At 41.4% G+C, this 14,913-nt stretch overlaps 1 protein-coding gene and 1 long non-coding RNA gene across 2 annotated transcripts; one reads left to right on the plus strand and one right to left on the minus strand.

Moving 5' to 3' along the window:
• Nucleotides 1-6,910: 6,910 nt before the first annotated feature.
• On the minus strand, nucleotides 6,911-10,082 carry LOC138973724 (uncharacterized). Its single transcript, XR_011458117.1, has 3 exons — nucleotides 9,608-10,082; nucleotides 8,573-8,697; nucleotides 6,911-7,224 (listed from the first exon to the last, which is right to left on the minus strand). It is a non-coding gene; the product is annotated as an uncharacterized lncRNA (long non-coding RNA).
• Nucleotides 10,083-11,849: 1,767 nt separating this feature from the next.
• Nucleotides 11,850-14,364, plus strand: LOC138973725 (uncharacterized). The gene is made up of 3 exons (XM_070346451.1): nucleotides 11,850-12,077; nucleotides 13,139-13,561; nucleotides 13,849-14,364. The coding sequence occupies exons 1-3, from the start codon at nucleotides 12,023-12,025 to the stop codon at nucleotides 14,289-14,291; spliced, it is 921 nt and encodes a 306-aa protein (XP_070202552.1). The 5' UTR covers nucleotides 11,850-12,022; the 3' UTR covers nucleotides 14,292-14,364.
• Nucleotides 14,365-14,913: the final 549 nt, after the last annotated feature.

A 14,913-nucleotide genomic window follows, 5' to 3' on the forward strand; every position in this document is an offset into this window, starting at 1 on the left:
ACATTACCAGCTATTGTGTTTTCAGCGTAGCAATAGGGCCCGATATTTAGACGAGACAAGTATAATGCCGACGAGTCGAAGACGAGTCGCATTATACTTGTTCGAGTCTAAATATCGGACCCTATTTCTACGATGAAAACACAATAGCGTTTATATAGCTATTCTGACATTAAATTCTGTGTTAAAATCATGTTTTTGTCAGCAACAAGTACCAGAATGGTCCATGTCGTTGATTGCAGACGACGGTTCACTTTCCGCATGAAGCCACGGAAATAAGCGAACATTGAAAAACCCACGGACATGTATTACGGAGAAAACTCGAGGTAACCGGATGTTTAGCATTACGTCAATATGCTAGGAATCATATGACGTCATGACGTATCATGCTTGCCTACGTATATTGTATGTTCGAAAGTCTGACTTCTGTTGGGAATTCGCGTGGTGAAGACTGCGGTAAATCTGTAGATGATAAGAGAACAAGGATTGTCTCAGAAGAAACGACTAAATGTTTCAGACCGGTAACTTCATTTCAACATTGCACTATACAATGGACGTTCTATGTGACAGGAGAGTTTGCTGATTTTGTGTTAAACATTGGAGAGATGATCAGATCGTCTGCTAGAATCAGAGATAGGTCGCTTCAGATTGCAGCTTCTGGAAATTTGCAAGGTTTGTTGCCTGTTAAAGAAATGGATTTTACACGTAATGTATGTCATGTACAGTAAGCAACAACAAAAACACACACAAAGCAAATGGCATCGTCTGTCGACTAATCACAGAAACAAACCTGGCGAGGTATGCGTGTACTTTATACACGTGGAAGAAACCGGAACCATGCGTCTTTGTTATCGACAATATGCTTTTGGATATTGAGTAAAATGGCCGACTTCCGCCGCATTATGCTTTGATGATCGGAAGAGACCATCCAATCACAGCCCCCGAATTCCCCCACGTGTTCATCAGAATAGCTACATAAAGACATATCCAGCGCATGAATTAACAATATGGGTAGGTGCAACGACAAACAAGTTTACAGTGCTAACATACATTATCGGCTTTCAATCATGCTCTATCGTTCCACGGCACAAACTCTCTAGCTCTCTCTCTCTCTCCTTCTCTCTCTCTCTCCCTCTCTCTCTCTCTCTCTCTCTCTCTCTCTCTCTCTCTCTCTCTCTCTCTCTCTCTCTCTAACATACAAACATTTCCAGCGCAAAAATCAACAATTTGAGTAGGTACAACAACAACACAAGTGTACTACACCAGCATACATTATTTGCAATCAAACCTGCTCTAACATTCCATGGCACAAACTATGTATAACCATCGCCGTCTCGTTCACCTGTTCCACATTGGGTAACTAGTCCAAAAAACTTTTCCTTTTTTGAAAAACACGATATAAGAATCTGGCCACATGCACCACTGAATCCCCTTTATCTACAGACATAACACGTATAATACTGTTCGCATCTTCACTCTGGGTTTTTTCTCTTAATATTTTGACATCAAGTCTATAATCACAATATCCTTTGCATACAAACAATACATGTTTCTCGTCTTCCACGTCCTCTCTGCATACAGGGCAAATCAAAAGGCCCGGTACAACGTCAGTTCGATAGCGGCATTTGTGAGTGTTTATGGGTGAAATACCAAATCGAAATTGTATGTATGCATCTCGAAAACAGCGGAGCTGAATATGATCTATATACACTTCAGCGCGAATTTCTTGTTTAAAAAGCGAATAAAATTCAAATCGCTCCGTGTTCATGATGCTGTCGTGCCAGTCTTGCTGGAAGCAATCAAACAATCGTTGTCTGAATACTGCTATAAATCGATTCAAATCGCCTACACCTTGTTGCAGCCAGACATCTCCAAAGCCGTACATGCATAACTTTTCTTTCAAATAATGAGACCATGTTTTCTTGCCATAACCCTGTAAATGTTTCATCATGTCATATGTTTTCCTTGGGAGTCTTTCGCTTGGCAAATGTAATGTGCGTGTGTGTGTGTGTGTGTGGGTGTGTGTGTGTGTGTGTGTGTGTGTCTGTGTGTGTGTGTGTGTGTGTGTGTGTGTGTGTGTGTGAATTGCATTGTTTGTATTATGTGTGTGTGTGTGTGTGGGGGGGTATTTTTGTTGGTGTGAGTTGGTGTGTGACTATGTGTGTGTGTATGTGTTATGCTGTTTTTTTCTAGATCCTCTGTATCTGTGTTAAAATGAAACATGTGCAAATTCGAACACATTTAAACATACATTTACTGTCCACACACGTCTTTGTTCACTTGCCACCTGCTTTTCTGACTTAGCATTTGCAAGAGCCGTTATATCCTTTGCGCACATTTTCAAAAGAACGACCCGTGAACACAAACCCTCTCCGCTAGAGTTGTGTATTACAATTGCAGTGCTGTGAATAGGAAACACAACTGCAAGAGAAGAAAAGGAAAGCGTGTTGTCAGCCACAGGCACATACTCATGCACATAGCCACTGACACACATACAGCACGGACGCAGGGCCTTAGCCACAGCAATAGCCTGGCATAGGGGTCAGTACAGGACGTTCGTAATTATTTAAACACAATCGAGGCAATTGTTAGATAGTGCTCAAATAGAAAAGTTGATCAGTAGTGGAATGCATGAATGGAGACTATTATAGTTAGCAACTAAACGTAGGTTCGAACTACGCAGTTCGTAACTACAGATTTAGTCAGTCTGCAATGCATGAGAGCGAACTTGGTCGAGACTACTTAGTTACCAACAAAAAGAGTAGGTCATAACTTTCAAGTGACGTCACGGGGAATCCCCGTCACTGCGCAGGCGCGGTGAACTCTTCACCTTCGAAAGTGGTAAACAAACCAGCATGGGATTGGGAGCATGGTAACAGTGCGAACTGGAGTGGTTGATCGATGCAATATTATTTTGGCGAGCAAACAAGACAAACATAGGCAGAACGCAAATGTTTCTCCCAGTTCTTCCGCACATTACGAGAGCTAAAACTGCCCGACCGGGGAGATGTACGCAGCATATAGGCTGAGTCAGTGTCGTCGAAGATTTGAGTGATGGCTCAGTCGGTATGTGCTGGGAAAAAGTCCGTGTCCCTCATACTGATTGTGCATTTTAAAGCAAAGCTGGAACTTTGTAACAGACAATGATGTATGGATGTATTTAAGTTTGTGTTTCAATTTATGGGAGCGAAACTGACATTTCTGAACTGAAAAAAGTCGTGTTTTGTGGAGTTTAGAGTTGTCAGTAGAGACCGAGTAATCGTTGAAGAGAAATAATTGCATGGTTCACCGATGGAGAGTTAAACGACCATAAAACCGCACCACAGGTATGTCACGAAGCTGTCTAAGTTCTACACTATACAACAAAAGAAAATTGAATGAGGGAATCAAGACAATAGATCAACTCTCTCTCTTTCTTTCTCTCAGTCTCTATCTCTCTCTCTCTCTCACACACACAGGCATACGCACACACTAACATACACACACACACACACACACACACACACACACACACACACACACACACACTCACTCTCTCCCTCTCTCTCTAAACCGCTAAGAGGGAGGGACAAAGTTGAGAACAAGAGTGCCAGATAAAGGAAGGAATGTAATTTGGAGCGATCATTAAACAAATTAAGAAACAAGCAAGTTAGCAAGCAAATCCTTGAAAATGTGTGATGTCATACAAAAGGAGCCAACAATGTTTTGGCCTGGTGTTCTACTTACAAAATAAACTAGTAAAAGAATTGTGAGATGTAAAGAGAAAAGATTAACTGGAAACACTACCGAATTACAAGACATCATCAGTGATTTGAATCATGCACTTATGATTTTCTTCCTTTTTTCCAGATCGGGTAGAATACTTTATGTCAGTGACATATTTAAATGATTGCAATTTTGTGCTGGTCTTTAACATGAATAATTAGATACAATGAATACATTATTCAATGAGTAGGAAGTGACAATATTTTAATGTGTATGATCTTGTTTGATGAATGCCGCAAACACTCTGAGAAGTTCTTCTAAGCAAGCAAAGAAACAGAGGTAATGAAGTTGGATACTGAGATGACTATATTTTGTAACTTAGACACTCTGTCTATAAGGAAGCTAGCTGTTGCTTGAACATCATTTGAAAATTAATCTGCGCCAGTTTAAATGCATTCCTTCGGTATGGTAGAGCTGATCATCAAAATGCATCTCATGTGTGAAATTTTAGCTTTGATGTTGCACTGACTTCAGAAGACTAACCTGTTTCGTGAGTAAAAACTGCAAACATTTCAAGCTGACAAGAACAGAACGATGTTAAAATATAAGATATGATAAGGGAAATGTGAAGGCTAAATTAAACAAACATGAAATTGTAACCCACTCTGTACAAGTGGCGCGTTTTGCTGCATTGATCATCTTTTATTCTTTCATGTGTTCTTTTGAGTTTCCGACAACATTTGTTGTGTCATTGTGTATGAACGTTTTAATTTAAATGATGATAAACAATGATTGCATATTTTGTGTAAACGATTTCGCTCAACGTCTCAGATGTGGCATGCAGGCTTCACGTGGAATAAAACCATCCCTCCACTTTAACATATACCAGCTGTCAAAAACACGTGTGTTTACTTTGAAGTGTTGGAATGTTTGATCAATTAATTTGTTTAACTTCTACTGGCATCAATCCGCAAAATGTATTCATTCAAACATTCCAACTTTGCACATGACCCAGTCAGAATGTAAATGTTTGGTATGTATCAAAGTGTATAGATGGCCTAACCTCATGTAAGAGCCCATGCAGATATAAAATAGTAAGCCAAACTTGGCGTTTGCAAGAAGAACGGTGCCTTGAAACTGACAGCAGCAACAACAATTTAATTATCCACAATCACAGTGTCACTCAGCTTTTCACCCCATCCAAACCACCAGCCATCCTCTCACTAAAAACCAAAACAAACTCCCCAAAACACACACACACACACACACATTAAAACACAGAGAATCATGAGATTTGTTTGTTTGTTTATTCATCCTGTAGAATGTTTCTTTAGCCACTGAGCCAACTATGATACTCGTCATAAAAAGTAGGCAGATCCGTTTGAGGGCAAATCTTTATGATGAGGCCGTTTATTAAAAAAACCAAATACAGGTTGACCCAAAAACAATGCAACCCACAACAAGTTAATAACCTACATTTGTGGACATACACTTCAGCCTATGCATGACCCTTTTACAAAGTGACAATTTTGAAGATCAAATAGGCTGACTTTTGTGCAATTTTAAATTAAGTTCCCAATTTTGGGGATCGACTCAACGGTACGGGTTTTAAAATTGAGCGGTAGCCAAACTTGCCCGATCTAAGCGCTCAAGATTGTAACATTCGGGGCAATTCGAATCACAAAAGTATACCTTAATCAACATTCAGACCTGGGAATCCCTGTTTTGGACTTGGAGTATTCTCAAACAAACTTGGTGTATTTTTTTTTAAATGAGCGTACTCCACATTTAAACATGCTTCACACGCGTCTGTCTATGAGTATATAACTGCTTTCTTCAGGTCACCGATGATCTAGGGGGTGTATACTCAGACATTCAGATAATATAAAAGCTAAAAGTCTGGAGGGTTTAAATTAAGTAAGTATTGATACCGTTCATGGTCAAACTTCGTTTTAGTGAATCGACCGCCGAATTTGGAATTTATTTTTTGAAATAGAGCACAAAAGTCAGAACATCTTCTGCACGTCAATAGAAAAAACAATCAAATCTGCATCCAAATCAGTCAGTTTTGTTCACATATCTGGTCTAACACTGACATTAAGGCATGTTGATTTGTGTAGGTGTCATTCCTCTGAGAAGCTGTAAAAGGCAGTTTTAGTGGGTAATGAGACAAAAACCGGTACGTTTTCGTAACTCCTCAACGCATTGCCTTCAACGTTGCGGTGATTTGTGCTAACAGTAGTAACACATGTGGGAAAGTTCATACGGATTTTAAAGTCATTTGAGACATTAGTCTGCTGTTAATTGACATGCCAGAAAGAGTTCTTAAATTGATGGTAGGTCTTCGCTGACTCATTGAAAAACAATTAATTTGTTGTTATCTTCAAGAACAATAACAGATGCGTCACACAATTAAATTTCATGTACATATTTTATCAGACATTGGCGGTATGAGGATTTCAACGCGAACATTAATATTTTGCCTCATTCAGAGCGCTGAGCGCAAATGTAGGCCTACGCCTAGAAAAGCTCACGGCTGACACGCTTAACTGATCATGGCTCTTGAAAGAGCATTTTCCAAGAATGTGTGTGTGCGTACAAGTGCGCTGTGAACAGTCATAGTTGAAAATGTATGAAATTAAAGGTAAATTGAAGCTTTCATTTTTCTTCATGCATGCTAATTTTTTTTACAAATTCAGTTCATTGGACAGGGTACATTTTTATTTTTAAAATTCGTTCTGGCATGTCGCGCAACAGCAGAACTAATATCTCACATGACTTGAGATTCCGTGTGTACTTAACGACATGTGTTAGCCCAAATCACTGACAAGTTTTAAGACAATGCGTTGAGGAGTTACTGAAATGTACCATTTTTTGGTCTCATTTTTGTACTTAACGACGTGTGTTAGCACAAATCACTGACAGTTTTAAGACAATGCGTTGAGGAGTTCTGAAATGTACCATTTTTGGTCTCATTACCCGCTAAAACGACTTCAAAAACTGAGAGGATTGACAACTACACGCTCAGCATGCCATAGCGTTCATGTTAGACAAGATATATGTGAACAAAACGGACTGTTTTGGATAAAGATTTGATTGTTCTGTCTAATGACATGCAAAACATGTTTCGGTTTAGTTCTGATTTGTGTTGTTGATTTTAACACGGGAAGCTTGATTTTGTGAATTTGATTTGTGGGAAGGGGGGGGGTGTATGTGTTGCAGGTTTCACTGCATAGACACTACGTCATGAAAACCCAATTTTGTTTCTGAATAAAGTAGGGAAATTAATGGCCTTTTCAGTCATATACTTGGTTTTTCAATCAACAGCCTCATCAGTAAGATCTGCCCTCAAACGCATCTGCCTACTTTTTATGACGGGTAGTGTAGAAACCTCTGCAAGCATTCTCAGCCGAATCAGATGGAAAAGCACAGAATTGTGATGGTACTCTGAATTTGATCATCGTCCCCAGCGAACCCAGGAACCAAGGTGCAAACAGCCTTCCCTTAATGTAGCGGTCCTTCCTGAAAAATAAAGAAAACATATAACTGAGCACCTTCAGTATTCACGGGGTTGGGTTTTGGTTAGCGAGGGGAGGGTGTGTGTTGGGGGGAGAAGGTGTGTACGTGTTGAGCAGTGTGTGTGTGTGTGTGTGTGTGGGGGGGGGGGGGGTGAGGAAGCACTTGCTCTTCACATGACCATTGGGATCGGGGATGGTGTGTGTGATATTGTAATCTAAACTATTAAAAAAATCTGTGCGTGTATGAACTTTGTGCTCGGCAGAAATGTTTCTCGATTTTAGTCAAAAACAAGTGTGCCCTCAACCCACACACTTTCGCTCTTCAGCATCAACACTATACAGTTTGAGTTTCATTAGGAAATGTGTCTCGATTTCAGTCCAAAACAGAACTTTCAGGATCCAAAGCACTCGCCTGTCAGCCTTTTTATTAAAATACATTCAACCCACCACATTTTCCAGTGATGAAGATTCTGGGGATGTGTGTTGATCCCATTGATTTTGGCCATTTCAGATCTGGCCAGTTGTACATGGGATAGGAACATAACTTCACCCAGACACATAAAATATTGACACCCTGACAGTCAGTGACTGCTTCATGTGCATAGTTGAATTTTGTTTATGAACGAATTTCTCAAAAGTCACTCGCAGAAGTAAAGAAGTAACATTTTTGTTAATCTGAGAGTGGTTTCCACAACAAAATCTAACTCTGAGCAGGAAGAAGCCAGGGTGTTGAATTTAGAAGTATCCGAGTGAACAGATTCATTCTTATTCCATGTAAAAGCCTGGCAAGATCTAGGATGGTGAGCCAAGGGAAGAATAACTGTATGTGCCTTTAAAATAATTCCAGTAAATTAGTAATGATTTCATTTTATCTTGCAATTTTGTTTTACTTTCCTGTGCTGCATTAGTTCATTCACACTGTGTAATTTACTTCAAGAATAGTGGCAAAAGATTTGAGAAGAGAAAGAGAACTAAAACCAAGCTTTATGTACCATTTTGTATAAATAGTACAAATTGTACTATGCAAGGATACATACAGATCTATGTAAGAATTTATTTTATACAAAGCCGTAATGTTTTTGTGTCAATAAACTTGCATCTCCTGCCACTACTCTCAGATTCAGATGTAACAAGTGTCGACATAGCTGAATGTATCTATCTAGATTGTAAGTGCATCTAATGTGAAACGCAGATCTCTTTACAACACAACGTACAAAAGTCTGCCAAAAACATCTACACAGCTTCAAACTACTATCACCAGTGCCAATTTACATATCATAAATCAATTTTACAATAACAATTTAATAGGCACAAGCAGGTACTTGGTAGTGGTACAGAAATGTGTGACTTACTCTTCATGGTAGTCTGTAAAGCAGCATGTCCACTCAGTCTGAATCCTCTCCAGAATCCATATATATCTGAATGCAAGAGCTGTATGAACACTTCATCACACATCATCTCTGGTTTCTTAGGAGGCCTGAAAAAACACACCATAAAATAATTAATTAACAATAAATAATAACTGTATTATAATTAAACCACTCGCTCATTGATTCTTTTATTCCCGCTTTCACAATCATAGTTTATACAGCAGCATTTACCTCTGACTCTGTTCATGCAGAGTAAATATCAAGTATTTAAACAGAAAAATAAGTCATTGTTGAATAACCCTTCTAAAAATACACAATAGACACACTTTCAGTGGCAGTGATTCAAGTGAAGTCATTTTCTTTCTTCATTTGTATACACACAAAAATTGTTTTGGGCCAGTTAGTGTTACTCTTGGCTTTACACACTTACTATATCAAATTATACATGCATTCAGCTTAGAAAACATACTTCTAATGTTGGGAGTGCAGTGTGAGGCAGGACATTTACAGCAAATAAGGATACACAACAGTTCATTCAGAGATAGATTTGCCATTCACTGCATTATATTGTTAGTTGAATGAGATAGATCTACAGCGATGCTTCAATGCATTAGATTAGCTTTGTTTTAGTGTCTACTGTTCATTGCTCCACCGTGGGAAATTCAGTCAACAGTGCACAGTTCCGAAGAAACCGATGCTGCTGTGCATAATCATTGATGCATTGACGATCGTTCATTGTCAATGTCACTGTCAGAAAAACAACAACTGTATCTTTCATCGTCACCACTACACAATGGCTCGTAGGCCTATTTTCCTATGACACTGAACACGGTTTCGGAGACACTCAGACAGTACTGCCTGGCCCATAGATCTAGATCTACCCTTGCTCTCACTTTCTAACAAATGTATTATTGCAATATAATCTGACACACACTCACACACCGAGGCGCACAAACGAACACACACACCGTGGGACACACAAACTACACGCACACAACGGATGAATCTTGCTCTTACCTGTTGGATGATCCAAACCGATTAAAATCAGCGACAGGAAGATGTACAAGCCAAATTTGTACAGTCGCTGATGTAAAAAGTGGAAATTTAGTCAATGTTCATAGCAAATCTCCCGACTCAAGGTAGATCGTGTCCCAAATCAGCTGTGCCGGTCACTTCACGACTTGTATTTGAACCCCCTCCAAAGCGCAATCAATGTTTCAACTTCTTTGTCGACATCATTCTTTGGTTCATGCGTCGGACTGCCGAATATTTGATTTTTTTGTACAGCAAAATCAAAGACTGTCATGGCGGCCGCCATTTGTATTTTTGCAATAGTTCGAAACTAAGGAATTTGGTCCTCCTCGGAGGAGGACCAAATTCAGGCAAGTTAGTCACCAACTTAGGTCGGAACATTTGAAAATATCGTGCCATGCATTGCGCACTAGAGCGATAGTTTCGAACTTTGGATTTAGTTCCCAACTAGCTTGATAGTCTCCATTCATGCATTCCACTACAGGTCTAATAGTACTATCCTCTGGTTACGTTACTTGTTTCCAGCTTTCGTTGTTTGAGTACTCTACATGTTAGGTTTTACAAAACAAGAGCAAAATACCCCACATTAATACCCGACACGAGCCCCACGCTCAATGTCACATTTTGATATATTCGTTTGAACTCTGGTGCTTTGTAACACCGCCACGCTCGTATGGCAGAACCTAACCCAGCATAATGACAGCCGGGAAAAATAACACAGTGCACCCGGAAGTGTAGTGAGGTCAGTGGGGTGTGTCACTGAGGATCCTCAGGGGTTGAAATGTATCCATATTTTTCGTCAAATCACGAAAACATTTACTAGAGAAAAGCAAAAATTATTGGGGAAAGTACTTAACCCTTCATCCACAAGATAGTACTAATCGTCCTGAAAGACTGTTCGTATTCAACACTGTTTATTACCAATTCAGTGCCCCATACGGCTTTTTGACCAATCAGGACGGATTCTATGTGACCCTCTAAATGTTATAACGTTATCACGCTAAAAATAAACAAGACAAAGTAAAAATTTAAATCAACAATATCAGCGTGATTTATTCTAAAGAGTGACACTTTAAATGCTGTCAGATAATACTTTCTTTATCTAAAAAATACCGAAATGCGAGTTTTGTCGGTGGGTGCTTTACGGAACAGCCAGGCATCGCCCATCCTCTAAGTGTGCAATGCCGACCCGCTCGGCCCAGCCTCATGTTGTGGGGCGCCATCGGCCACAACCAGGTGCTAGGTCCCGTCATCTACCAAGGCCTGGGTCCTGGACCCGGCAACGGCGTAACAGCGCAGCGCTATATGGACCAGGTGCTGCACCCTCATGTGCTGCCCTTTTTTCAAGCCCATGGAAACTGGGTTTTCCAGCACGACAACGCGCGCCCCCACACCGCCAGGGCCACTCAGGATCTCCTGCACCGCTCAGGCATCCATATGATGCCTTGGCCAGCGTTATCTCCTGACATGAACCCTATTGAGCAATGTTGGGACTTGCTCCAGACACAGCTCAACAGGGTGGTCCCAAGGCCCACAACTGTCGCTGATCTTGATGGGGCCGTCCGGCAGGCCTGGACCAACATTCCCAGGCAAGCCAGCAACACGTTGGTCCGCTCAAGGCACCGCCGATGCCAGGCCGTCATCGATGCTAATGGGGGCCACACACGCTATTGACTGTTCTGTTAAGCGCTTTCTTTCTTTCTTTTCTTTCTTTCTTTATTTGGTGTTTAACGTCGTTTTCAACCACGAAGGTTATATCGCGACGATGTTAAGCGCTAATAACGCATCGTCTCCGCAACCTTACTGTGTTATGGACCATAAGTCAGTGTTCTACTCTACCATGAATTGGACATTAATAATGAAATTTGAATTTGTGTACGTTTTTTTTTATTAGGCAATAAATGACACTAGACACTGTTTTTCGCGTTTCTTTTGGACGTCAGTATATATATTTCGTTGTTCTAGTCCGAGTGGATTTGAAGATATGACGAGTTGGAAGTGCCAGTTTGTTTCGCTAAAAACACGACTGTTTCCATATCGCAAAGAAGGAATTGCCCAACCTAGATCTTTGCAAGATGTGTGTGTTTTTGTATCAGATCTGTGCACTACGTCGACCGATTCATATTTGTTGACCAAGAGTCTGAAAGGTAGGGTCGTGTTAACCAAGATGTTATTGTTCTTTTTCAATGTTGAAATGACGTCATTGTGTTTTATATGTATGCAGCGTGACATGAAGCACGCCGAAGACTGATCGGTTTTGTTTGTGTTGCCGACCTGTACATGTTGTTGTGTTTCCTGTTTGATACAACATTAACACTGACAATCTGCAACCCAGCTAAGCTTTAACAAGCAGGAGACCTAAGATCACACTGCAGACGACGATTAAGCAGAACGGGTTTGATGGAGAAAGACACACTTATACATATAAGTGTTGTCCTGATGTTCATCAAAGTAGGTGAGTTTCACTGCCACGGTGGAGGGGGTGGTCTTATTAGAATAGATGCATCTAGTTCTGACAAGCTGAATATGTGGGCGCTACATACCGAGTCTCAGTGAATATTACAAATAATGGTCGAAGTTCGCGGATCATGAAAAATGCGAGCTTCAGCGATATACATACACACAAAGAGACACAGCATAGCTCGCACATCACAGCACAACACAAACCAGACAGACACGGAGAGACAGGGAGAGACACTGATCATGATATTGACACCAAATGGTAGAAAATGTAGCGTCATTGACACATGCAGCATCAAACGTTGGAACAAATGTAATAACACGCAGCGAACGTGACACCTTGTAATAGCGATAAGCACCCGTGTATTCGTTTAATATTTTGGAAATGTGTCATATGTGTGTGTATGCGTGTGTGTGTGTGTGTGTGTGTGTGTGTGTGTGTGTGTGTGTGTGTGTGTGTGAGTGTACCCATGTTTCCACAGGTTTGGTTGCCTAAATCACCATAAGCCAACCATCCACACGTGGATGGCAACCTAAACTCTGGATGACAACCTAATTGTGTGGATGGTCGCTTCAATTAACACCGTTAAATTGACTTTTTTGACGGAAAGAATGTCATAACAATGTTCAAAATGACATTCTTTCCGTCCTCTATAGGCGACGAAATAGGTCAAATTTTGTGCATTTTTTAGTGCAAAATTCTTCGATGCCGGAGCGAGTACTGCACCCAGTGCTGTTGTAGTGCAAGTGCACTAGAAAGGCACTGCACCCAGTGCCGCCTCTTAGGTAACCATCCACACTTTAGGTATGTGTGTGCGCGTGTGTGTAAGTGAGTGAGTGTGTGTGTGTGTGTGTGTGTTTGTGTGTGTGAGTGCGTGTTTGTGTTTGTGTTTGTGTGTGTGTGTGTGTCTGTGTGTGTGTTTGTGTGTGTGTGTGGGTGTGTGTGTGTGTGTGTGAAGACGTTCTCGCTCTTGATGGAATGTTGGTTTCTTATTTTGGTACGCCGAAGAAGAAGAAGAAGGTTTCTTATTTTAAATGTCTTTGCTTGATTTGCAGCTGCAGTAGCCCAAGTTACTTTCCAGCTCGTCTGCCCAGAAGCTGGCTTCATAGAAAACGATGTTAATACTGTGGAGTGCACTGTGCGGGGATCAGATGTGAAACGTGCACCGTGCGCTTTTGCTGTTCCCGTAATTAGACTTGAGACTGTGGACGCAGGCGTCCCAAACGCAATTGCACAATCCCCGTTCCCTACTTGTGACAACAACTGGTCCAGTGTTAACAATGACAATGGAAGATGCGCGGATAGAGACACCAACACCGACATTTACACGTACCAATTCAAGGTGACAGCCGATCGAGCGTTTCTCACCAACCTCACCCGTCTTCGCTGCTTGGCTGAATGTTCATTCGGACCCGGTTTAGGGAATCAATTTACATACAACACCAGCGAGACCTGCGGCCCACCTGTGATATTTGCTGGTCAGTTGTTCTGTGTATTGATGCACTTAATATGACGAATTGCCGTTGTTTTGACATGTGCGCGAGCCCTTAATGATGCTTTGACATTTGTCTTCATTCTTGTCTAAAAGACCGGGAAGTTTGTGTTCCCCCAATGGGAAAGACGAGACTCATAATAATAATTGAAACAGAAAACGCCTTATGAACACCAGATGTGAGATAAGTCGCAAAAAACATGTGAATATTTTGTGTCATTTTTGTGTGTGACATTATTTGGGGACATTCTGCGTATGCTCCATGTGTTGCAGCACCAGAACCGAGGACACAAAAATCCATATCCAATTCACAAAGCTCTCTGGTCATCGGTCTGGGTGTGGCAGGAGGTGTGTTTGTCGTCATGGCAGCAGTTTTTTCTGGAGTTTACTGCATCAGGAAACCAAGGTCGCCAGGAGGTCAACAGAACGCCCCTCCAGCCGATGCCCTACCAGCCAACTTCCCTCCAGACAACGCCCCTCTACACAACGCCCCTCTACACAACGCCCCTCTACACAACGACCCTCTACACAACGCCCCTCCACAGAACGCCTTTCCGGCTGCTGACAGCGCCGGGCCATCGCCAGGCCAGACTGTTCCCACCACCCCAGACGATGAGCCTTCCGAGTCCAGTTTCGCTGGCTCAGAAGCCAGTGAAGCCAGTGAAGGCGCAGAGGACAGTGCATCAAACGTGACTGAAGTTTTAATCAGAGCCTGATTAAATCTCCGTTTTCAAGTTTCATCATGGAATCATTGCTTTTGAAAAAAAAACACCACCCCTCCCCCACCCCCACGCCCCCCCCCCCACACCAAAAAAAGAGAAAAACAGAAGAAAAAAACAGAAACAAACAGATGTTTTTTCTGTTTAGCTGTTTGGGCAAATAGAGGCATTCATTTGGTTAATTACATCCCTCAGTGGACACTTTAAATCCATTATAGCTGATGCGTCAACGAGTACAGATTCTGAAAAGGTCACACACACACACACACACACACACACACACACACACACACACACACACACACACACACACACACACACACACACACACACACACACACACACACATACACACACACACAAATAATGTCATTTATTCCCCCCTCTGCTTCTTTACCTCTGTAAACTTGTAGAGCTAGTTATTTTTCGATAATGACCCAGCAACCAAACAAATAACGAGCCAGCAACAGCCTGAATCCTCGATAGTGCAATGGGTTGAGAAGCTGGTCTGTTTTGGTACTACTTTTGCGACTGAAAAGTTCCGAACGCTCTATACGTACGAAGTATACATCTCTGGAGCAAACAATACAAACATTCCGCATTTAAATTAACAACTACA

The sequence above is a fragment of the Littorina saxatilis genome, linkage group LG8 (genome assembly GCF_037325665.1).
Source record: "Littorina saxatilis isolate snail1 linkage group LG8, US_GU_Lsax_2.0, whole genome shotgun sequence".
Lineage (NCBI taxonomy): Eukaryota > Metazoa > Mollusca > Gastropoda > Littorinimorpha > Littorinidae > Littorina > Littorina saxatilis.